The 24,872-nt window shown below is 37.2% G+C and overlaps 1 protein-coding gene across 1 annotated transcript in view; it reads left to right on the forward strand.

Annotated features, from left to right (window-relative positions):
- The window catches only part of stab2 (stabilin 2), a 47,337-nt gene extending 22,789 nt beyond the window's left edge, over positions 1-24,548 (forward strand). The window contains exons 25-67 of the mRNA XM_007895448.2: positions 82-177; positions 804-899; positions 1,620-1,667; positions 2,917-3,053; positions 3,652-3,763; positions 4,358-4,435; positions 4,755-4,853; positions 4,964-5,071; positions 5,491-5,622; positions 5,925-6,053; positions 6,131-6,187; positions 6,278-6,373; positions 6,909-7,104; positions 7,357-7,452; positions 8,189-8,234; positions 8,417-8,493; positions 9,022-9,147; positions 9,828-9,901; positions 10,029-10,100; positions 10,212-10,331; positions 10,440-10,487; positions 10,665-10,748; positions 10,855-11,001; positions 11,145-11,285; positions 11,970-12,029; positions 12,440-12,616; positions 12,931-13,023; positions 13,778-13,924; positions 14,200-14,256; positions 14,649-14,775; positions 14,893-15,042; positions 15,284-15,388; positions 15,991-16,098; positions 16,486-16,679; positions 17,815-17,956; positions 18,694-18,827; positions 19,042-19,207; positions 19,304-19,410; positions 19,636-19,755; positions 20,359-20,622; positions 21,730-21,867; positions 22,056-22,157; positions 23,153-24,548. Coding sequence (XP_007893639.2) covers positions 82-177; positions 804-899; positions 1,620-1,667; positions 2,917-3,053; positions 3,652-3,763; positions 4,358-4,435; positions 4,755-4,853; positions 4,964-5,071; positions 5,491-5,622; positions 5,925-6,053; positions 6,131-6,187; positions 6,278-6,373; positions 6,909-7,104; positions 7,357-7,452; positions 8,189-8,234; positions 8,417-8,493; positions 9,022-9,147; positions 9,828-9,901; positions 10,029-10,100; positions 10,212-10,331; positions 10,440-10,487; positions 10,665-10,748; positions 10,855-11,001; positions 11,145-11,285; positions 11,970-12,029; positions 12,440-12,616; positions 12,931-13,023; positions 13,778-13,924; positions 14,200-14,256; positions 14,649-14,775; positions 14,893-15,042; positions 15,284-15,388; positions 15,991-16,098; positions 16,486-16,679; positions 17,815-17,956; positions 18,694-18,827; positions 19,042-19,207; positions 19,304-19,410; positions 19,636-19,755; positions 20,359-20,622; positions 21,730-21,867; positions 22,056-22,157; positions 23,153-23,194 — 4,848 coding nt within the window. The 3' untranslated portion in view covers positions 23,195-24,548. The remainder of the gene's footprint in view (positions 1-81; positions 178-803; positions 900-1,619; positions 1,668-2,916; positions 3,054-3,651; positions 3,764-4,357; positions 4,436-4,754; positions 4,854-4,963; positions 5,072-5,490; positions 5,623-5,924; positions 6,054-6,130; positions 6,188-6,277; positions 6,374-6,908; positions 7,105-7,356; positions 7,453-8,188; positions 8,235-8,416; positions 8,494-9,021; positions 9,148-9,827; positions 9,902-10,028; positions 10,101-10,211; positions 10,332-10,439; positions 10,488-10,664; positions 10,749-10,854; positions 11,002-11,144; positions 11,286-11,969; positions 12,030-12,439; positions 12,617-12,930; positions 13,024-13,777; positions 13,925-14,199; positions 14,257-14,648; positions 14,776-14,892; positions 15,043-15,283; positions 15,389-15,990; positions 16,099-16,485; positions 16,680-17,814; positions 17,957-18,693; positions 18,828-19,041; positions 19,208-19,303; positions 19,411-19,635; positions 19,756-20,358; positions 20,623-21,729; positions 21,868-22,055; positions 22,158-23,152) is intronic.
- Positions 24,549-24,872: the final 324 nt, after the last annotated feature.

The raw sequence follows: 24,872 nt of genomic DNA on the forward strand, positions 1-24,872 counted from the left end.
ATTTCAGTAAGATTTTACTGTCTGTTTGAGATATGACAGCAACATGCAAATGTGCTTCATTCGCCTTTAATTTGTGAACAGAATGACTGTGAATGCAAGAAAGGTTTTCGTGGCAATGGAATAGAATGCGAGGAGATAAATCCCTGTTTGGAAGAAAACGGTGGCTGCCATTATATGGTAAGTGACCTGAATATACAGGTGCAGAGGACTCGATTTACTGACAGAAGAAAGCTTTGCGCTGTCAGAACAAAATCCTGAATGTTTTCAAGCAGAAATGTTGAGGAAAATGCCACACTCATTTTGTAAGGATTTACAAAAGTACTGTATTTAGCTTTGCTGCTGTTAAAAAAACAACAGCCTGATCCTGAATTTATTATTGCAGTAAATTTTATTTAGCAAGCAAAAGAAAATAAGGAAATAAAGAATATTCAGATTAAAAGGTACATATTTAATAGTCTATGTGATACATGTCATGCTGGAAATATCTACAATAGAATAGGAGTTTGATCAGGTTACAGTTGATTTTGCCAGTATACATGTATACAACATCATATCACTACAATAAATTTTAAAATGTGAGGAATGTGTATTCTCAATGTTATACGTGTTTTATCAATACAAATCTTTTCCCTCCTTTGTGTTCATATAATAGAATAATTTTTTTTAAGTTGATTTATTCTGTACAAGCTTAAATGGTCAGAAAATCCAGTGATGTATCATTTTATATTTGCCACTTGATCAATATTTTGACCTGTAGTGTTTTTAGTATTTATTGAATGATCGACCTTAACATATCTTGACAGGCCATGTGCACCTATTCATCCCCTGGCATAAGGAGCTGTAGATGCCAGCAGGGTTATGTGGGAGATGGCAACATTTGTTATGGGAACGCTGTAATGGTAAGTCATCTAATGCAGCATTTATACAACATTGTTCGCTAAATTTGGTTTGTTCTTTCGAGGAAAGCAGGCTCAGTTTGGTGGATCACACTTCATATACCCACTGCTGAGGAATCCTCTGTTGCTATTGTTATGCCCACGATACTCCTGCAACCCTATCGCCCTAACCACTCCCTCCATTCTGCCAATTCCCAACTGTTCCAACTTGCCATTGGCAGGCCAGCTTTCAACCCCTTTGTCCGTGCTCTCTGGAAATATTTTCCCAAATCCCTCCCTCAGCTTCCACTTCATCCACTCCCACTCTGCCTTCAAAACCAATCCAAAGACCTATGTTTAACTTGGTTTTCGGATATTCCCCTCCTCTTTCCCATTCCTCCAAATCTCTTCCACTTATCTCAGTTCTGACTCAATCTTTGTAAAGTGCTGTAAGGTGTTTTCCATAGCTGAAAGGTGCTATAAGTGGAAATTGATGTCATTGCTATTCTGTTTATGGATTGTCTAATGCAATGTTGGAGCATTTCAAGTGCAGTCCAAAATGCTATAATTTTTAAATACTCTCAGCAAGTGCTTTACAAATAAAGCTAGTTTAACCAAAGTCGTAGATATGCCCGGAGGGAATGAATGTCATCTTTAAGCAAGAATGACTGTAGTTATGTCAAAAATTAGAACTACGTGTGTTTGTGGAATTATTTGCAACCCATCATTGTCTTCACTTTGTAGGAGTTATCGTCAATCCCAGAGGCGGCTGAATTCCTCAAGTGGGTGAATGTAAGTCCTTAACACTAGCTAACAATGCTATAACAATGATAGAGATCAGAACACCTTACTTTCTAATAAAACGGTTGATCGGAAACAGTTGGGGAGAAATTCCACCTGAGACGAGATGAGATGAGATAAACTACGTTTATATAGATTTTCGGAGTGTCTGGAGAATGTCAAACTCAGTCTTAACTTTAAAGTCATTTTGTTTCTAGTTCTTGAACAGTTTTTAAAAGTATTTATGAATTTGCTGAAATTCTGGACACTCTGAAACACATTAAATCTGGGGTGGCATTTCTACCCAGATGGCATCAATTGTTGCTGTGTTGATAAAACTGCGTAGTAGATGGATAAAACTATCATACCAACTCCCCTGAGTAAAATACTACCTGAAGGTGGTTATATGAGTTACACAGCACAACCAGGTCACAAGTTTGGTCTGCATTGATCTTGGACAGTGAAAGGATTGTTACAATTGATGTCAATACTCCTGTGTAAGAAAAAGGGAAAGAGGTGCTGATTGCTATCCAGGATCTCTGCTGGAAATTGTGGGCATCACACACAAGGTTTAAGATTGGCAGCAAAGTCACCACAGCTGAGTAGTCTATTGTCGCTCAACTCACACTCGAGTGAGTTGAATAGACACTTGGGAAAGTGTTAGGAAACTGCTGGATCCTGTGGAACTGAACCACAGCATGAGTCGATGGCTTCAGGAGAGAAGGAGGAAATTGAGGGGAAGCAAAAAAAGGTAAATATTTTGTGATCATTATTAGACCTGTACTAGGGTTTGGTTCGGTGGAAAGATAATGCTTCCGTGGTCAGCCTGGTAACAGAAAACTTGTGCTGCTCGCATGCCTCCACTTCAGGACTATTTCCCTCAGCCTCCGACCACCCCATACATGGTATAGTGCTGTACCAATATCCTTGCATCACTGAGTTACATTCATAACAATTTAATTCAACAGTAAGATTATGTTTATGACCTGATAGAGACTGACTTACTGCTAATGCAAAAGAAACAAATGCAATACTAATTATTTGCTTTCTCAATCCACCACTGTTTGTGAGACGCTGCTGTGCACAATTGGCTGCTGCATTTCGTCCACAAAATATACAGTCAATTCACTTTACAGTATATTCTGTGAAACGCTTTGAGACGCCTCGAAGACGTGATAAGGCGCTATATCAAATGCAAGGGTTATTATTATTAATGCTTTCAATTTGTTATACCTGAGTGGTACTTTTCTCTTTTATTCAGGATGCTTTCCTAAACCAGGAACTTTCAGAAGCTCCAAATATCACCCTGCTCGTGCCCTCGCAACAGGCTATTGACAGCATGAATAATGACAAGCGAGAGTTTTGGCTGCAAGAGAAACAGCTTCCAAACCTAGTGAAGTATGTTCAAGTCTGGCTGTTATCATATAAAATATATAATTTTATTACAAATGTTTATAACTCCACAGCAACAATGTTGCTAAGATGAGTAAATGAAACCAAACAGCTCAGCGTACATCAGTAAATGTATTATTTAGGAACTGGGCAGAGTAACCTCAGTACCTCATCTCCAAGTCAGGGAAGATGTGAAGTGTGTGACACTAATAAGTGGGTGATTCACTGATTCTTGGTAAGTTTATTGACCTTGTAAATTTACTAGGAGTCAGAGGTTCATCCCCTAACCTGCTAAGTGCTGTAGCTGACAAGCAGTGGTTCAAAAACATACCTGAAGTAAATGTTACGATTAACCTGTCATTGCTGTAGAGAAGATTGGGGTCTAATGATCATTCGTGTTGCCAGTATTACTCAGTCAGTGTAGATTCAGGCTTAATCCAGTCTTCAAAACGAAATGAATAGGATATTTCACTGAAACATAATCATGCTGAATTCTTTACAAATGTGTAGCATTGGTTCCTTTTCTCTTTTTGATCAGTACAACCCTACGTGAAGTGACGTAGGGTTGATCATTTATCAATGTGAGCAAGTGTTTTCTCTGCAGGTACCATGTGTTAAAGGGGGTGTACAGCCTTTCAGATCTCCAAAATTTTTCATCTGATTCACTGGTGACATTGATGTCGGGGAACATCTTACCACTGTCAAAGCAGAATGAGGTATTTAAAGCTTTCCTTTCTACTAATATTGTAGATGTGCCCATGTGTATTCATATTTCTAAAATCCTTTGGCATGTTGGTATTGTGAGATCTACTAGCTTTGTTATTAGGATGATAAACTCCATCCCAACAGTTTAAATCCAAGCCTCAACCCACATTTGCAGTCGAACGCTTTTATTTTACATTTGATATATTTTCGGTTGAGCAGCAAAATGAAACTATCTTAAACAGATACCAGGAAGTTTTCTTTACCAAAGGGGAAGTAACGACTGGAACAGGTGATCAGGAAGGATAGTTTAGACCAGGACACTGGACAGATTTAAATTGCAGTTTGATGCTGTGATGGGAGGAAGATACTGGGGGTATTCTGGAGGGATGAGATCAGGTGGGTCAAAGAGCCTTCTTCATCCAAACTAATCTTGTGGTAAACTAAGTGTCAAGCAGATACATCAGTGAACCTGATCTAATCTTGTGATCTTGTGAAACTAACTTCAGCTGCTACCTAAAAAGAAAAAAATTGCCATAAAATAAATCTAAGGTTAAAATATTTGGATTTTTCATATTAACATTAATATATATTTTTTATTTTTATAGACTTCAGTGATTGGAAGTGCAAAAATCATCGATTCTGATGTTGCTTTAACTAATGGGATCATGCACATTATTGACAAGGTAGGAATCAGGATTTTGAGCACAACCTTTGTTCAAAATGTAACCAGAATCGTTTTCTATTTCTCACTAATTTTAACAACCAAAACCAGGTGGCGTTTGCTCAATAATTCCTTGTGATTCGAATTCTCATGGGACTTGACTATGCCTCAGTCTTAAAACAAACGAAGGTGGCAGAAACACAATCCACTTCTGTTACTGTTAAGGACTCATCAGTCAGTAGATTTTAAGCCATTTCTGTAAGTGTCATTAATGTAAGTGAGCTCTCCTATGGTGATGAGATGATCAGTATTAATTTTGAATATCAATGATTCTGTTCCAGGTTCTTATACCTGATCAACTCATGAGCGATGATTCAATGGATCTGCTTTCTCGACTGGGCCAGAATGCTGAGTATTCTCAATTCAGAGCATTTATGATTGTATGTTCTGAAAATATGGGGCACAGTCTGTCACTAATAGAGCTGGGATTTCATTGTATTTAATCAGTTGATAACTTTCTGTGACTAAAACCTGATTCTATCCACTTCAGAAATATAACTTGGCAGCACAGGTTGAGGCCGCAAGCAGCTACACCGTGTTCTCTCTAAGTAATGATGTTATTGAGAATTACTGCAAGAAGAATAACGTTGCTGATATGGTATGTTTAAAATGCTTATCAAATGAAACACATCTAGAATATAAGTTTAGTACTCCTACATAGGGGAAACTAGCTTTAGCTCCCTTGATTTTACAGCTGTTTTGATTATAGTACAGTGTCACACTCAGGCTCGGATGCTGGTAAGCTAGTTCCCTGCACTTAAAATAATCAATATCCATGTGGTCTGGTAGCCACTGATGTCTCTTCCTGTGCTAATAATAAAATAATAAGTCCTGATTTTGATATTGTGCCTTTCACCTCAGGTGGACATCTTAAAGTGCTTCACAGGTTTCACCATAAAGTGACTGTATTTTTATTGGAAAACCCAGCAAACAATTTGCGCAGCGCAATGTCACACGTACTGAATGGCTAATGATGTATATTACAGGTGATGATATGTGACACGTCTTGTTTCACAGAGTGAAGACCTGATGAGGTACCATATTATTTTGGATCAGAAACTAATGGAAAGCGATTTGCACAATGGGATGCACCGGGAAACAATGCTTGGGATTTCCTACCAAGTTGGATTCTTTCACAAAGAAAACCAGGTACATGGATCAAGAGAAGTCCAATAATGTGTCCAGATGGGGGGATGGGGTGGGGACAGGACGTCTAAAATAAAATGCTACGGGTTTTTTTATTTAAAAAGGCGGTTGTTAAAAATAGCATGGATGTGATCTATGATTTATTACTTTCCCATAGAGCTGCCTATCTTGATTGTTTAGTTCATGCAATCACCCTGGATATACTACTACATGTTACACCTTGGTGTAGTAGGTTATACTGCATACAAGAATGTGAGAAAATGTAAACATTATCTATTATACGTAATAAACTGCATTGATTACAGCTTTTTGTCAATGATGTGCTCATGAACTTTACTGATGAGGAGACTGATAAAGGAGTGATTCACGGTCTAACAGATGTTCTCAAATTCCTGATAAATCGATGTGACACCAATGATACTACTGTGTTGCAAGTAAGTAACATTTTAAAACCATTGTAACTTTAACTGACACTTAAGAGACGAACGAATGTCTTTTTCTCTTTTTGAAGGGAAAGTGCATCAATTGTCAATATAAACCAGACTGCCCGCAAGGATCCGTTCCTGCCGTAAGTACTGAAACTTTTTTTAGAAACATTTCGGATTTCAGTGCAGAATTCTGTTCCTTTTATTCTGATGTTACTGTTTGAACAACGCAGGAGGGCAACAAGAACAACTGTATTTTCATACGGTACGTGCTGGGCAAGCGAGTCATGTACCTTGGCTGTCAAACAAACTGCATAAAAACAGTCATTGTAAGTACACTTCAAACCTAGTTCAAGTTAAATCGATTGTAATAATAATCCTTGCATTTGATATAACTCCTTATCACGTCTTCAAGGCATCTCAAAGTGCTTCACAATATATACTGTAAAGTGTAGTGACTGTATTTTGTATTTAATAATAATAAAAATATTTTGTATTTAATGATAAAGTACACTACTGAATCAGGTATGTGCAGGCTTATTGATGTTTTTTTGCAAACTTAAAGGACACTTTTCCATTGATTGGTGAAGATACCAATCTTGGTGGTGTGCATTTTGGAATGTGCTTTCCATCTCGCTTCATTGAGGGATGTTTCAAAGAGTGATTCTGTGTAGGTGTTTGAACACAACTCCAAATTTATTTAATACAAAGTAAATCTGCCCAATTACACAGTGAAGGAATCTCTTCTGTATTAATTCTGTCTATACGTAGGTTTCTTATGATGTGCACATTTGGTATCCTGTGGAAATGAATATAGAAAGTGCTATTTACTAACTCTACTTAGTAACTTCTCTCGGTTTTCAGACCCGAGACTGCTGTGCTGGCTACTTTGGACATCAATGCCAGGCGTGCCCAGGAAACGGTATGGATTCATGCCTGGGGAATGGCATTTGCCAAGATGGCATCAATGGCACAGGAGTGTGTGTGTGTGAAGAAGGCTTTGCAGGGACCGCATGTGAGACCTGCATCCCTGGGCACTATGGAATTCACTGTGATCAAGGTGAATCCATTCAAATACCAATAAATTAATTATTGGATTTGTATTTACTTATTCAGTGCTTTGCTGGGATTTCGCTCTTTTCTAGCCATGTGGTGTATTATTAAAGAATCTAACTACCTGTATTATGAAGATATAATTAAGTAAAATATCCGCCAGGTAACATTCTTTAGAATAATCCCGATACATTTTTTGTATTTATGTTGTGTCGAAAACTGTAAAATCAAACCCGTTGCCTGTTGTTGACTTTTCTAGAATGTGCCTGTGCTCATGGAAAATGCAAAGAAGGAATCAATGGAGATGGTTTGTGCGAATGTATTGTTGGATGGAGAGGTGTCAAATGTGACATTGGTGAGTCAGAATTCACTACCATCTTTTGCACTTTGTAACTCATCCACTTGTGCTCAAGCAATATTGAGTATTGAAGGTCATTGCATGTGGTTTCAGGAGAAGGTTTGGTTTAATTCTTTCAGTCAGTTATAATGAGAAAGAATCCTATAATAATTTTACTTCTATACGAGTATAATAAATTGATAAACAAGCAGTCTTATTCACAGTTCTAGTGCACTGAGTATTTGACACCTGATGCTAGGAGCAGCCAGTGTTAGGTTAACACTATCCTCTCACACTGCTCTTGACTGAGGGAAACCAGAACATTGCACTACGTGAAGTGCACTGCTCACTGTCAGTGAGATAGTTAATATCAGAAACCAAACCCATGCACAGACTTTACTAACAGTTCCTTATAAGCATCTTTTATCATATTACACTCAATAGACTTGGTAACAACTTCTAAACTTTTCAACAAAATTTAGATTTGCATTGGATCAGGTTCTGTAAGACTGGACTTGTACTGCAGGCATTCATACTGTCAGATGTGGCTTCGGGCAGGGGTTTGGAATATCCTTGAATTCCCTCAGAAAACATATTTTAGAGCCCTTTTGGTATTGAAGCAATGATAAAGGTGCAGTAAAGATAGGCCACGAGGAGGTCTTATAAGATTTCAGAATGCTTCCATTTCTAAAGGTGTTTGTGATGCAAACAGCAAAGCACTGATTGTGTATTGTGGATGTGATTGTTTTTTCAGAAATCACTGAAGACCATTGCAACAACACATGTCATACAAGCGCCAAGTATGTGTCCATCTTCTCCTAGCGTTTCCCAATGGTTTGGTAACAGATGTCGTTATTCTGATCTGAGCACTAACTGTATCAAATGTTCTGATGTGGGCTGATTGTGGATTAACCCTTAAAACATTTTTTGAAAGAGTACTTACTCAGTGGTTAATGCTTCACCTTTCACGTCTCTTGTACAGCTGTATCTCCAAAGCAGATGGAACAAGAATTTGTGGTTGTGCAGCTGGGTTCAGAGGCAATGGCACATTCTGTGAAGGTACATTCGAGATCAAAATTGTTGATCCTCATTTTTTACATAGCTTAAAAATCTATATTTTTTAGTTTATCACATTTAGTTTGAATCATTGCCAACCTTTTTCTGTCAGTAGTTCAGTCTTTCGTTACATCTATCTTTCAATATTTATAAGCAAAATAATAATTAAAATAATAATAATAAAAATGATATTGCCATTTTTGAGTAAACCTAATTTGGAAATAGGAATATTTACACTTTCGGTAAAAGACTATTTTATGTTATTTGTTTTGTTGCAATGATAGATTTCTTTATGTATTAGAACAAGCGATATGTAAATACAGCAGCCACAAATATCTGTTTCAACAATTTAGTCAACAGTTTCAGGAGAATGGATACTTTATTCTTACTCATGGCTGGACTTGATGTGCAACAAGATAAAAGGCCACCAACCAGCTTGATCCGTTTAACTACAGTATAATGTTGGTACAATAATTCTTAATTTCAATTTCCAGTTGAATTTCATGCCTTTTGTGACTGTGTTTGTTGCAGCTGTAAATGCATGCGAGACTGGCAATGGCAACTGCTCACTTAATGCCTACTGCAAAAGAACAGTGCCCGGAGAGAGGGTGTGTGTCTGTCAGAATGGATACACTGGCGATGGCCTTGTGTGTATTGGTAAGAATAAAACATTCATTGTGCATTTTAAAATGGAGAAAGGCAGTAGATGTTTTCCAATTCGGAGAACATCAGCTTCTGTGAAGTGCTTCAAGATATTACTCTTATGTGAAAGTAGCAATATAGACACAAGCTGTTGTGGATCAATTTTACTTGAGTTGATGTAGCTGTAGTGAGTACCATATTCCCTAAATAAGATAGAGATTTTAATATCACGAGTAAACTTCTTTTGTACATCTCCCATTATATCTAACGTTGTAAAGCTGAGTGATTCAGATCAGATCACTAGTTAGTTGATCTCGGTCAGGTCAGACGTGGAAGCACTATGGTAATTGGCCTCAGCACCACTTGAGCTAACAAGAGGAAAATCAGCCAGTGTCCATGCTTGTTGTCCTGTGGATGAATCATGGGTGAGGGCAGGATTGGTCTGGGGTCTGATGTTGCTATATTACCTTCTATCTAATTGTCTGCTGACACTCGCTGTTGATACTGGAGACTAATCAGTTCCCATGGAATTGTACTCCACACTATCAACAACAACAAAGTACATTTGTATAGCACCTTTCACATCAGGAAGGCGTTCCAAAGCTTTGGACCATCAGGGATCTATCAAAGAGGCTTAATTAGGCCCAATCAGTTAATTTTTAATTTTCTTATTGAAGTCTGTGTTTTCTTTTAAGAAATCAACCCCTGTATAGAGAATAATGGAGACTGTGATGTAAATGCAGAGTGTACACAAGTAGGTCCCAACCAGGTACGAAATTTCTTTCTTTTCCCCCCCACAAATGCCTCCCTTTCCCGATGAAGTATAAATTAACACACTATGAGTTGCACTTCATTTTTTTTCAAATAAAAACTTTAATTTGAACTGGTGCTTTTAGGCAGCGTGTAACTGCCTGAGCGGTTATGAAGGTGATGGAACGAGCTGTGCACCTCTTAATCCTTGTCGGATGGTGAGTACTGGCATTGGTTGTGCGATGTGTCCATAATGCAATGAGATTTATTAATAATAATGCTCTTTAGCTAGAAATATTAGGGAACTGATTCTTACTATCTTATTGAAGAAAAACGGGGGCTGCAGTGAATTTGCAAACTGCAATCACACTGGACCAAATCAACGCTCTTGTCAGTGTCTCTCGAGTTACATTGGTGATGGGTTTACTTGTAAAGGTACCATATACAAGGTATGTTCCCTGGCAGATTAATGGCTATTTCATTGTAAAGGAATTGTAACACTTAATTTACTCTTGACGAGCAATCGTTCTGACGTAATCCATTATCTTCCTTTCTAGGAGCTGACAATGAATGCTGTTTCATCCCACTTTTTCTATCAGCTCCAGGTAAAATGGATCATTCTCCACTTGTGGAGTTGTAATTCAGAACAAGTCAGTGCGAGAAATAAGGGCAAGAAGAAAATAACTACAATTTTCAATTGTAACACATAGTCCATCATTGCTCATTCACACTGTTAGTTTGACAGTCGTTTTTGCAAACCAATTGTTTTTATTTCTCTACAGCTCAATGGTGTCGTTGAGCTTGGTGGTTCAGGGCCCTTTACTGTATTTGTTCCGACCAGTGAGGCTATTAAAAAGGAAGCAATGGTAAGGGCATGTGCACCTCCAAGCTTGACTAGAATTTCAAAACAAATTTGACCGAGAATTTTGTTTTTCTTAAAGTACACATTCCTTTATTGCTTTTCAAATCTAGTTATCGGAATGGACAACGAAAGGACAAATGGCGCAAATTCTTCGTTACCATATCGTAGCTTGCAACCAACTGCTGTACAACCAACTGGTGTCCAAGAAAACCCTCACAACTGTTCATGGAGAACCCATCCGCTTTAGCTTTGTGCAGGTGATACTTTGAAGTCATATTGATGCAATATGAAAGAAAACACTACAAATACAATCCATTACATGTAATAGGTTACTCTGTGCTATCAGGATACAATTATAGTACTGTATCTTAATCTGAATTCTCTACTCTTCGTTTGACAGAATGTCCTGTATGTAAACAATGATGCCAGGATAGTTACGAGTGACGTTCTCAATGCAAATGGTGTGATCCATTTTATAGACAAGGTGTTGGTGCCTCAGAGGATACAGGTTATTCCAAAGGATGTCCTGGGCTACAAATTTGTAAGTACAACAACAACAACAGCCGATTTTCAGGATAAATTGAACATCTTAAAATTCAAAAGAAAAGGTGTGGAATAAACTATTTCTCTGCATTTCTTTACTATATAAAAAATATTCTGCAGCTATTTATCCTTGTAGATAATATTGATCATGAAGGTAATAAATAGTAAATCCGATTATCATCTGCACAACTTTACTGTCGTAGGAGTTCACCTACAATTTACACTGTCGTGACTCTTTGCATTCTGTGAAGAGCTTTGAGACATCATCCCAACATGTAAAGAGCTATATCATCCAAGGTTTATTCTATCATTATTAGTTTCTACATCCAGCAAAGAGCACATGGTAATCTTAGAATTAATCGTAACCAAGACATTTTAGAAATGCTATTATTATTATTATATTTTTTGAAAAGTCATGAATGAGATTTGAATATAAAGATATTATATTACTGTCTTATTTCACTACTGAAGTGCTGAGTTTTCCGATACATAATACATAGTATCCCACCTCATTTATATTATATTTACATTCATTTATATTTCAAACATTGGTTGGATTTGTTATGTGCCTCAGCGCACTTTAGGATTACATTTCTCAGTACTATTAGCAATAATACTCATTTTAGCTTTTTATTTTTATTTCATTTATCAATTTATTTATCAAAGGTTTTCTTTTCTTCAGCAAAACCTCAGCACAGTTGCCGCACAGAATGGATACTCGCTGTTTGCTAATCTATTACAGGTGAGTAAGATTTATTACTGTTTTAACGGAAAAACAACGCTGACGGGAATGGTGATTGGCGTGGCTGAGCGACGCGATTGATTCTGCACTTGTCTTGAGGAGGTTTTGATGCAAAATGATGCTGTACGTTGGAACCTGATGGTGTGCAGTGATAAAGATTTGAGAGTCAAGAGGTCAGCACATTAGCAAGGTGCTCTGTGGACTCTAACCAAGGACTTGTGCTGGAAGATGTGCATGCTCGGGCTCCACTATGTTGTCCTTCATAGTTGAATAGCTTGCACTCACTGTCTAGGCTCAGCCATGGGACTACAGTGGGGTCAGTATTGTGGAAGGATGAGAGGAAATGGGCCAAAGAGCCTTCTTCACTCAAACTGTCCTGTGATCTAAAGTCGTTATTCCTTTTATTCCAGGAGACAAACCTGCTGAATGTAATTAATGATCCTGTTCACAAACCAGTCACCCTGTTCTTGCCAAAGGATAGTGCCATGAGGTCCTTACCCAAAGAACAGCAGGACTTCCTGTATAACAAAGACAACAGAGACAAGCTGATCGAATACCTTAAATTTCACATCATCAGAGATGCTAAGGTAACTCTTTCATTTTAACTGATAGATTTAATAACTTGTCAATAAAGTAGTGTATAACAGGAGCTCTCTTTAAAGAAGTTGCTGCAAGTCCTAAAGAGCTTAACAAAAAAAACAAGGATACCCTGAGAAGCCGGATGTACAGTCAGCCTGTCAATAAGTTACATACATTTTAAATTTGTTTAACATTCGGACGTATAATGTTGTCTTGTACATTACATCACATTTTGTTCAATTTCAATGATTCCATTTAATTGGACAAAATGTGCTTTTGGACCAAAATATTTGGGTGATTCACATTCCTTTCACGTTTCCAGATTGTGGCAGTAGATCTCCCAAACTCTAATTCATTGAAGACATTGCAAGGCTCTGACCTCAGCGTGACCTGTGGGAAGAGAAGAAACATAGTCGTGAGTTTGATATTATGCCTTTACCAATTCAACAAGAATACGGGGAAAAATGTCGTTGAGTGTTGCACACAATAATTTCCATTAGTGAAGATATTAGTGAAAGATATTGGCAAAGTTGATATATGTAACAAGCTGCACACAAGCCCTAAATGTAGTTTCTACCAATATGTTAATAATCCTTGCATTTGATATAGTGCCTTATCACTTCTTTGAGTCGTCTCAGAGCGCTTCACAGAATGTACTGTAAAGTGAATTGCCTGTATATTTTGTGGGTGAAACGCAGCAGCCAATTACGCACAGCAGTGTCCCACAAACAGTGGTAGATTGAGTGACCAATTTATTATTTTTTTGGAAGGAATCATTACCCGGAAAATGTTGCATCTGTTTCGGATGTAAACGCAATCGGGGTGCTAGACCAGACCTTTGCAGAGCGAGAGAAACAGTTAACTTGAAAAAAAATAATGCCGAAAGCTGATTTTCGAATGCTATTTAAAATGATTGAAGGATCATGCTCTGCTGGTGACTTTCCTCACAAAAACATAGTGACTGGGAGAACCATTGAGGGCTTCGAAGCTGTTCCACCAGTTTATGGCAGATCTTTTAGTTCCATTGCCTCCATTCTCTATTGCAGTGACTGGTGTAAAAATAACCCGAATTGTATTTGTCGGGCAACTTTAGTAAGAGATATAATCACAATTGGTGTGGTGTTGCTCTCATTTATTTGACATTCTCCCGTTTTATGCAATGCTCTCAGGGTGAATTGTATCTGAACAAAAGAAGCTGCAGAATTACCCAGAGACACCTGGAATTTGACAGCGGTATCGCATACGGCATCAATTGTTTATTGGCTCCTCCAAGTCTTGGTGGTCGCTGTGATGTCTTAACCACCTTTGACATCAAGGTTTGTACCAGAACGAATGTCGTTGACAATTTAATGAATGGATTTCTTAACATGTTAAAAAAAAGTGTCTTATTGAATGAATTCTGTGTTTCGAACAGTCCTGTAGGAACATACCATAATGTGCATCATCTTGAAGCAGTGGTCTAGTGAACATGTGTTATCTTCTTGAATAGATAAAGACACAGTAAAAGTACAAGCTAGACTCCAGTGTTCAAGATGAAACAGCAGTATATCATCTATCAAAATTCATATTTATTGTATTTCTTTGACAATAGGGTGACTGCGGTAGTTGCCTCAACACACCCTCATGCCCTTCTGGAACTAAGGCAAAGGTAATAATACATCCTATGAACTACTTAATTTGAGATCCCAAATTGTAATATTTAATGGATAATATAGTAACTATTCCAATAACTAATGACATTGGCATTTCTTATACAACGTGAAGACTTGTGAGACTTAGACTCCGGTAACTTATCTGGTACTTGCTGAGATCTTGTCTTGCCTGTGTATGCCATGCAACGGTTGTCTAGGGAGGAAACAAATTGTTTATATCACATATGCCTTTGTCCAGGGACCGCCCATAATTCACAGCAATAAATCTGTTTGAGCATATTTCACTGCTGGAAAATACGTTCTTTTTCATTTGAAAGGGTTAATTTTTAATCCTTGACAGAAGTGACTATGAACTTCTCCTTTGTTCAACTGTGTTCGCTTTGTACAGAACAAAAAGGAGAAGTGCACTTTCCGTGGTTCTTTCCACTTGAAGGTGGATGGCTGCTTTCAGCAATGTTCTGTCCTGATCTGGAAACCCAAATGCTGCAGCAGTTACTTTGGAAAAGACTGCCGAGGTACCTGATCAGTTTCATTTATGTTCAAGTTCCTCGGTGATTTGATTGAAAAAATTGCAGCCATGTTCCTTGTTAGAGGATGACAAACACATGCCTTTATTGTATTTTCTGATTTAGCCTGTCCAGGTGGCCCAGAAACTCCTTGCAACTCTCATGGCACATGTGACGATCAATATACAGGCACAGGGGTCTGTACCTGTTCTGCTGGGTTCAATGGTACTGCATGCGAGCTTTGCCCACCCAATCGATGGGGACCTGAGTGTACACGTATGTTTATCTAACAGAAACCTGTCTTCCTTTGTTATCTTACACATTACATTTCACTTTGCTTCTATCATTTCCATCAATAATCAGCAAATAATTTATAGTTCCTCAATGATTACACTCAATATACTGTAGAAAAATCATCTTCAGCTAATCTTTATTACAACATCATCAATATTCATAATTGACAACCTTGCCAAGTATATATTTCATGGTTAATTCAATGAATGACGTGTCCTTACAGTCTGTAATTGCACTGAAAATGGAGCATGCGATGATGGCAATGATGGTCAAGGGATCTGTTACTGCAATGAAGGATGGACTGGAGCTCGCTGTGAAACAAAACTAGGTTTGTATTGCGCTGAGAGCACTGCACTGGCAGAATGTGTGAAGACAGTCAACCAGAATGTCTTGGTTCAGTTTTACTGTCTGTCATTTTCTATTTTTGTTGTCCAAATAGACTTATTTTGATCACTGAGAAGTCACAGATTGATTGCATTCAATAAACACTCGGATTATTTTGAGTGGGATGTGGGAAGGGTTGAAATAACATTTTGATCAAATAGTGATTATTTTATTTAAAATGTTAAATAAAGCTTCTTTGGTGCAGGTAAGATCTGTTTGGCAATAAATGTAGAGCTGCATTGTGTTGCTACAAAGTTACTTCAAAATTAAATCATGATATAATAGAGATAAAGATTTGATTTATTTAATCAATTGCATGGGAAAGAATAGCGAGCACCAGCATAAATGAATAGGCTGAAGGGGCCTCCTTCTACGCTGTAACTTTCAAGATTGGTTTGGATGAAGAAGGCACTTTGGTCTATTTGATCTCATCCTTCCAGCATACACATCCTCCTAGCACAGCACAAGACTTGTTTACTGCCTCATGATATTGTAGCTTAAGTAAGCAACACATTGTGACCCTCCCATCCCAATCTTTGATCCTAGTCGTGAAGCCTGTGTGTTCACCGAGCTGTTCAGAAAATGCAGTTTGCAAGGAAAACAACAAATGTGAATGCAAACAGTTCTACGAAGGTGATGGAAGAAATTGCAAAGGTGGGTTACCTTGTTACAGAATGGGCAACATTTTGCTGTATGGCTTTTTATTATTCTTTGCTGGCCTTCAGAAATTGGAAATAGTTGTTTTATGAAGATGCCATGGACTCAGAGGAAAGGATTCCCAGCCAGTGTGTGCATTTACTAACCTTCCTATGCGAGCGTATGAATTCTCCCTCACAGAATAACAAAGGCTGAATGGTCTGTTTCCACGCTGTATCATTCTATGCATGCATCACTCTATGTATGTATCCTTCTATGTACATATTACTCCATATGACTATCACTTCATATCTGTATCACCCCCATGTATCTGTCACCCTATGTAACATGGGGTGAAGATCCCCCAGTTTATCACTTTTATTTATTTGTTTTTCTATGACTCAGTTGTTCAGCTGTGTACGCAGAATAACGGTGGCTGTTCAAAGTTCTCCTCATGTAGTCAAAGTGGAATGAAAGTTACCTGCAGATGCAAAGATGGCTATTCTGGAGATGGCTACAGATGTGACCCAATAGACCGATGTGTGAATGAAGATAATGGAGCATGTGATGAGCATGCAAACTGCATAGTGACTGGACCAGTAAGTGAACAGTGCAATGAACTTCCACTAAGAAAATACAGGATGTATTTTAACTGTAAGGTTTAGTGAACTTCAACAAATCTGTATGTAAAATGTTTTACTATTGTCACAAATTATAGATAACCAGAGGCTATTAGTTTAGAGATGCTTTAGGCCTAGCATGATATTTCATGATGATTTGCTATCACAAAGGGCATTGCATTTACACAAACAAGTGATGGATTGTACAGTAGGTTATAACGCAGAATATTTAGACAATTGTCTGTAAGACATTTTATTAAATGTCTGGGCAAGTGTATTTGAACCATAATTATTTAATGAATCAATAGTGCAATTTGAAGAATTAACACAGGCATATATAACATGAATTGAATATTAATGACTGTCAGTATAAATTGTGATTATTTTGGAATGTGTATATGTTTTGCTCCCTGCCCTGTAAAACAGTCAGCCTGTGGTATAGTGATCTCCATCAATATCATTTCCATTGTGGCTGGTTCAGGTGCTTACGTATAAAACGAACACCATACCAGCATCATCTTTCAACAGAACAAAACCAAATGTCCCATAAATGTTTATTTAGATAGTAAAAATAATAATAATATTCCTTGCATTTGATATAGTGCTTTGAGACGTCTGGAAGACGTGAAAAGAATATACTGTAAAGTGAATTGACTGTATATTTGTGGGCAAAATGCGGCACCCAAGAGCACACAGCAGTGTCCCACAAACAGTTGTGGATTGAAGTGACCAATGTATTATTGTTTTTTTTTCCTTGAGGGATTATTATCAGGCATGTAGGAGTAAGGAAACTTGCCCAAGGTTTGGCCCTGCCAGGAATCAAACCCAGATCTTGCGAGGCGAGTGCTCTAACCACTGAGCTACAGGACTCCACTCTGGATGGTCTCAGATAGGAGTGACTGGCACCTTATTTGACAAAGGACGCGAAGAATCCAATGTATTTTATCTCCTGAGCCAAACAGCACATGTTGCAGTGAATTGAACACAGATTTGAAAGGAAAATTTCTTTCAATTTGCTTCTGTCGGTGTACGATAGGAATACATCTTTCAATTGAAATTGGCAGAACATACCAAGTGTTTACTCATTGACTAATCTGGTATTCGTTTGTAACAGAATAAACGCAAATGTGTCTGCAAAGATAACTATGTTGGGGATGGACTTCGTTGTTCTGTAAAGAAGCTTCCGATTAATCGCTGCTTACAAGATAATGGAAATTGTCACACAAATGCAGACTGCACTGATCTCCATTTTGAGGGTAAGCATTTTAGTTTCATGTAAACCACTTACTTCCTATGTAATGCTCAGTCTCAAACTCAATGTTAAATATTTCTCTCTAAGGCGTACATAAGCAAGTGGGAATAGAGGATATAGAAGAGGGGATTAGTATAAACACCAGCACAGACTAGTGGCCGATTTCCATGCAGTATGTAACTCCCAAGTCTCACTGTACTGTAAATAATAGCTTCAAAAGTATCGAGTTAAAACTAAAGTAATACATAATTGCATTGCATGTGGATTTGGTTGCCTTTACTAAGTTTAATAGTATTTCATTGCTGAAATTAACATGTTATATTCATTATTTTAAAGTGTTTTGTTTTAAATCAGTGGTGACCAACCTTTATGGTCGGCCAACAGAATAAAGTTTCTGGATTGAATATTTCTTGATTTATGGCATAAATCAAGGAATATTCAATCAAATAGAAAACTGAAAACACACCAATGACCAAACACAGACTTACCTAGACTAGTGTGAATGTTCGGGGATACTTTTTAATAGCCTCGTGGGCTACAGATTGGCCTCTACTGTTTTAAACGGTAAAAAGAATCCATTGAAAGCTATTATGATCCCATAACATTTGTAATATGTCCATCCCATCAGATGAACATCAGATGAATAGTGATTGCATCTGCTATACAAAATATCCATCTATATCCAAATATGTATCCATGAATATGACAAGCACACATTATAAAATTTTTCCTTTCCTTCAGATAAAACAATTGGTGTATTTCATCTACGATCTGACAAAGGACAGTACAAACTCAATTTTACAGAAGCACAAATGCTGTGCACAGCAACGGGAGCAGTAATGTCAACATACAATCAACTACATATTGCTCAACAGGTTCTTTTATTTTCGGATTCATTCTTTCAAAACTAACAAAATAACCAAGTTTGTTGTTGTTGTTATAAATTACTTGTACTACTGATATCATTTCGTTAAAAAGTGTTATTAACAAAAGTGGATGCAAGTTAGAATATTTTGCATTTTGCTGCATATTTGGGGGTGCAATGTCAGACCAAGTGAACAATAGTGATTGCATTGCTCCTGGTTCTAGGCCGGTTACCACATGTGTGCAGCTGGCTGGATATATGACAAGAAAGCATGTTATCCAACTACCTATTCCAATCCCTCATGTGGTGGTGGACACATAGGAATAGTAGACTACGGTGTGCGACCAAATCTCAGTGAAACATGGGATGTATTTTGCTACAGAATGAAAGGTAAGACTTCACCTTCCTTGTCACAAACGCTTATTCTAATTATTAATAATAATTAATACTGAGCTATTCAACTGTTGCATTATCTTCCTTGTACAGATGTGCAATGTAACTGTAAGAATGGTTATGTCGGTGACGGTTATGCTTGTAATGGGAACTTACTGCAGGTTCTAACTGCAACCAACATGTTTTCATCCTTCTTGACTGTAAGTAGCTGCTTCACATATTTTTCAATGAATGAAAGGTTTAAAAGCTACATGTAGTTATAATAAACAAACAAAAACTGAAATAGCGTATAACCAATTTTTTATTACAAAATAATTCGTCCAGTTTCAGGTCATGGAAAAATTTTCCAGCTGAGTGTGTTGTTTTTAACAGAAAACTGATCTAATAAACTTTACGTAACTAAACTCCAGTGTTATTACTTCTAGGAGCTTCTCAATTACTCAAACTACACACTGAATGGCAGAAGATTTGAAAGTCTTCTCACTGATTTGACCAGTAAAGGTACTCTATTTGTTCCTGTGAATTCTGGATTCAACAAAAATGTGGTAAGAGAGCTATATTTATTTCTTTACACTATGTGGGACATTCAATTTCATAACAATTATCAAAGAAAACGATAATAATAATTTGCATAAAATATGGAAGTTTATGCAAATTTGCAATGTTCTATAGAAAGGAAGTAACTAATCAATTTAACTGAACAGAACACTGGGAGAAATTTCCATCTGTTTTTAAATAGTAACATAGGACCTATAATAATAATAATCCTTGAATTTGATATAGTGCCTTATCACATCTATGAGAGTCTCAAAGCACTTCACAGAATACACTGTAAAGTGTATTGACTGTATAGTTTGTGGGCGAAATGTGGCAGCCAATTACGCAAAGCAGCGTCCCACAAACAGTCGTGGATTGAGTGACCAAATTATTATTAGTTATCTATTTAATTTTTGGAAGGGATTATTATCCCCGGAAAAATGAAATACCAATCGATAAACAACCTCTGACAATGCAGTGATAGTCTTCTAGGATGAGATTGAATTTCATTTGGTAATTGAACCGAAAAAGTTCCTAACATTGTCCCACTATATTAAATGAGAGAGAACATTGGGCAGTTGCCATTAAAACATATTATTTTATTCACACAGACGCTCTCTGGACGCGATATCGAGTACCACTTTTCAAACCTCAGTACCTTCCTTTACCACAATATGGAAAATGGAACCGTTATTCCAAGCCGAATAGGCCATTCGCTGCTCATAACAAATAAGGACACTGCGCCTCCCAGTCCAGAGTTCAACCAGCAGGTCACAAAACTGGTCAATGACAGATCAATTATTGCCTGGGACATCATTGCATCAAATGGAATAATCCATGTTATTGATAAGCCTTTGCAAGCACCTCTAGAACCGGTAAGTTTACATACAATCCTAATGTTTGTTTCCCCCCCCCACTGTCTCAAGAAATATAATTTTATGGTGATGGAAAATTGATATTGCTAGAAGTTACAGTGAAATGTAGTACTGGTATTACTTATGGTACATCTAGGTATCTTCTAACTCCAGGCTCTTTAAAGATTTTAAATGATTCACAGTTTTGATTTATTTTTCCGATTTGAAATGATTGCATCAGCTGTAAATTGAAGCAGATTACTTGTGGTTTGTTAGCAAGAGCTAACAGCAAATTACAGGGGAACTTTGTTATAAAGCGTTCCTCTGTGTTGGCAGCTCAGAGCCTGTGTTATAAGCAAACTGCATAAAATTGACCAACTTCCCTGTAGTGGGGTCAACACCTCTTATGTCAGGCAAGGAATGAAATGAGCAGTACTTTCTGTACATAGTGTGCATGCACAGTCGGTTATATCAGCTGCAGCCCAATGACCTGGAGGTCAGCTGTGTTTTAAGCATGCAAAGATAAACTGGGTGTACTGTAAACTAAGTGAAGCAATGCTATACCAGAGGCATTCACCCTAATCTGCTCCAACACAAAATAACCTTCCACCCCTTTTGCTATCATTGTTGATTCATGGTGCAAGCAGTAACGTATCCATATAAAGGATTAAATAGGTGAAATGGCCTAGTCTGCTCCATGGTGGAGTCAACAACAACAAAATTACATTTGTATAGCGCCTTTCACATCTGGAGGACGTCCCAAGGCACTGAGTCCAACAGCAATAGATGTAGAATCAAGTGATTAAGAGGAAGAGTGTTAGGTACTTAGAAAGTAATGGAAAATAAAATGCAAAGAAATGGGATTAGAAAAAAATACTGTCACACACCCTAGAAGAGACAGGGCAGTATCAAAGATCAAATGGCTTATTCCTATTGAATTAATAAAACTCAATGATATGCAGTGAATTAAGTGCTCATCAACCCTTGGATTCAGACTCGCTAAAAGTTCTGCAAATCAAGATAATTCAGTAGATTATTGAATTCATTTTGTCTTCCATTTGTGACATTTCTATTTTAATGTCCAGTTTGTTCATGATAAAGGAATTGTTTATTTTGTCTGTCTATTAGCCTAAACCTATTGCCGCTCATGTTGGAATTGGATTGGGGCTATTCTTCACCTGTGCTGTGGGAATAACTCTTGTAGCAGTTGTTGCCTATTATTATTACAACCACAAAAGAGGGCCTTTCAGCTTCCAGTATTTTAAGGTATTGACTATGGTGCATCTTTTCAAGTCTATTACAGCTCCCATGTACCTCATTACTTATTTCAGCATTAAATGAAATTTTAAATTCTTATGTTGATTTCTGAATTGTAGGATAATGGCCAATATCTATTTTCAATAATAGCAACACAACTTTCTTGATGTTTGAGGCTTGTTGCTTTTATTTTTCAGTCTGATGAAGACACATCATTTGAGAATTCTCCTCCTTCCAGGTTCTGTAACCCAATGTATAACCAGTACACATCTACAGAGAGCAGCAAAGACCCTTTTTCTGTAAGTGGTGTCTGACAACATACACTTGGAGGTTATCGCTCAGTTTAAATTGCATCCCTGTGTAACAGCCATAGAACTTTAGAGCATAGAAGAAGGTTGTTTGACCAGTCACAACTGTGCTGGCTCTTGGAAAGAACAACTAAATGAAAACTAGTAAATGGCTAAATTGAACAGATAGCCATCAAAAACAATGCAACACAATGTGGTGTAAAGTGAGACAATATATTGTCAAATTTCTGCTTCCAGAGGAGATTAAAACAGTATTGCAGAATGGGATGCTGCTGGCTGACAGTTCAATCCTCCTTGCAGTTTCTCAAAAGATGGGAAGTGGTGGGGTGGGGGTCAAGAGAAAAGAAATTCACCACCAACCACAGTAGAAATTGTACTGATGTGAGAGACACAAATTTCACCATTTATTTATTTTGTTTAAAAAAAAGATATGAACATCATGGAGTTTACTTTTGCACAATTCAGATTAGATTTCAGTGTTCTGCTTAACATGTGATGGACAGCACCCTCTGGTGCTTTATGTAAGAACTAAACATACAAAGAATAATTAACTACAGGGTGTTTGCAAAACCATAACTGTTTGCAAGGTTATAAAATGTGTCGCTTCAAAATTATTTAACAAGGTTTATCACCTAATTCAGTATATTTGTTTAGATGGAAAGATTAAATGAAATCTTAAAAATATCCAAATAAAAACTACCATCAAGCACAATGCCATCCATTCCCAATTAGCACATACTGTACTTCTGACCTGAACTATCACTGAATGTAACTGACGTGCTTCTCCTCCATGTCAGAAATGACTTCTCATCTTGCAAACGCTTGTTTTTAAGAGTTTATCGCTACAAAGACAAGCTTATGGATCCGATGTACAATACATACATAATCTGCTCACTCGCTTGTTGCAACTGAGACCAGATAGAGCCGTCAACTGATAGCCAATTTATACAAGAATCGCTTCTAACTGCACTTTCAATCCTCCACAGGATGGTCAGCAGTTGGCAACAGATATTACTGAACAGAGTTAATAGCAGAACACAGGGAGTGTGTGTGATTCGTATTGCACAGGAAGACAACCTCATGTGAACACTCAGACTGGAGGGTTTTTTCCAATGTGATTTATCTTCAGTGAACTATGTCCCTGCTGAAGGTTTTAAAGGCAGAGAGCATCCTGTCATTGGCACCCAAGAATGGATCGACTAAAACAAAACTATGCTTATGTTATACACATCTTACTTTTTTNGGTTCAAAGAAGCCCAAGTTAAGTTCATTTAGTCTCCATAATTGTAATATTTAGATAACTATGGGCATGTAAAATTTAAATTGTTTTAAAAAAGATGGAAAGACTCATGGAAAAAACTTTGGACAAATTATAGATTCACCTTTAAATTTCAAGGATGTATATTACTTCTGTTTAGAAAGATGTGATTTTAGTATAACAGACAACCAGAAATTTAGGTAAAACAACTTTATTTCTACCATACATAGGTATCAATACACTACAGACAATGTACATGAACTACATATTCAACAATTTAAAAAATAAACACCAAAACTTCATTTTTCCATTATGTAACAAACAGTTGGTTCTTAAAACTTTTAATAAATTCTCAAGTCCTTTTCCTAATGAAAGCAGAATATAAACACCACTATGTAATGTGAATTCTAATGAATCTCACATTTAAGTAACATACAAATTCACCATTTGCCCTTATTCTCTTCAATAAAATGTTGCATAAAACACAGAATACTTTTCAAGGCCTTTTATCAAGTGAGCAAATTGACCAAGTGATTGACATCTTGACCTTCATCCAAGAGCTCAGCATCACTGATGGTAACTGTTTCATTATCAGCACTTAAAATCAACTGTGATCAAGCTGAATTGGGCGCAAGATCAAACGGTTCGGTACACATAATTGCAGAAAGTGCAAAATGGAAATATACTTACAATCATGCTTTGGAAACTGGCTAAAAGTGTTGATGGCACAATTTAAATGAGCAAATTTAAACTTTCCTCTTTTCCCCTCAAGCCATGACTGAGAAGCTGAAAATTCAAGTTGTTAATTTCTTTTTTGTTGGCAGCACAGATCTGTGTGAAATCACTTCAAGTGATCTGAACCTAAATAACTAGTACTCACAAGTTTGCAGCACAAAATATTTTGTAATTGAACGCTAAAACAATTTTAGAAAGAGTAGCCAGCTGAAAAGCATCAGGTTAGAGATTTTCTAAAGTGCATCAACTGATCAATTGGAAATTTAATTCTTCAAGGTTTAAACCTGAAAAACGCATGAATGAATGAGAATATTTTCCAACTTACATAGACCAGCTGGTATTGTACTTTGAATATTACATGAAATTAAAGATGCAAAACTTATTGTTAACTGTGTTAGCTGATCTCATCCAGGGTAATAGTTAGGTGTCCTCAAAAGCACATGCTGGGACATCCTTTATGGTTGAATGCATGCTGACACTCTCTGTCTGGGCTCACACAGGAAGAATAGCATGCAAGGATTGCCAGCATAGAGTCAGATTGACCAAAGTAAAATTATGAACAGATATATTTGACCTATGTAGTATATGACATTACCAATGAATTATGCAGTGATTTCTGGTGTTCAGCCCAGAGGTAGAAATAGGATAATAAATGCTATGTTAAACAGCAAATTCCTAAACCGTTAAGAACTAAGGGTTAGCTAATTTGCTTG

This window comes from Callorhinchus milii, unplaced genomic scaffold (genome assembly GCF_018977255.1).
Source record: "Callorhinchus milii isolate IMCB2004 unplaced genomic scaffold, IMCB_Cmil_1.0 Scaffold5, whole genome shotgun sequence".
In the NCBI taxonomy this organism is placed as follows: Eukaryota; Metazoa; Chordata; class Chondrichthyes; order Chimaeriformes; family Callorhinchidae; genus Callorhinchus; species Callorhinchus milii.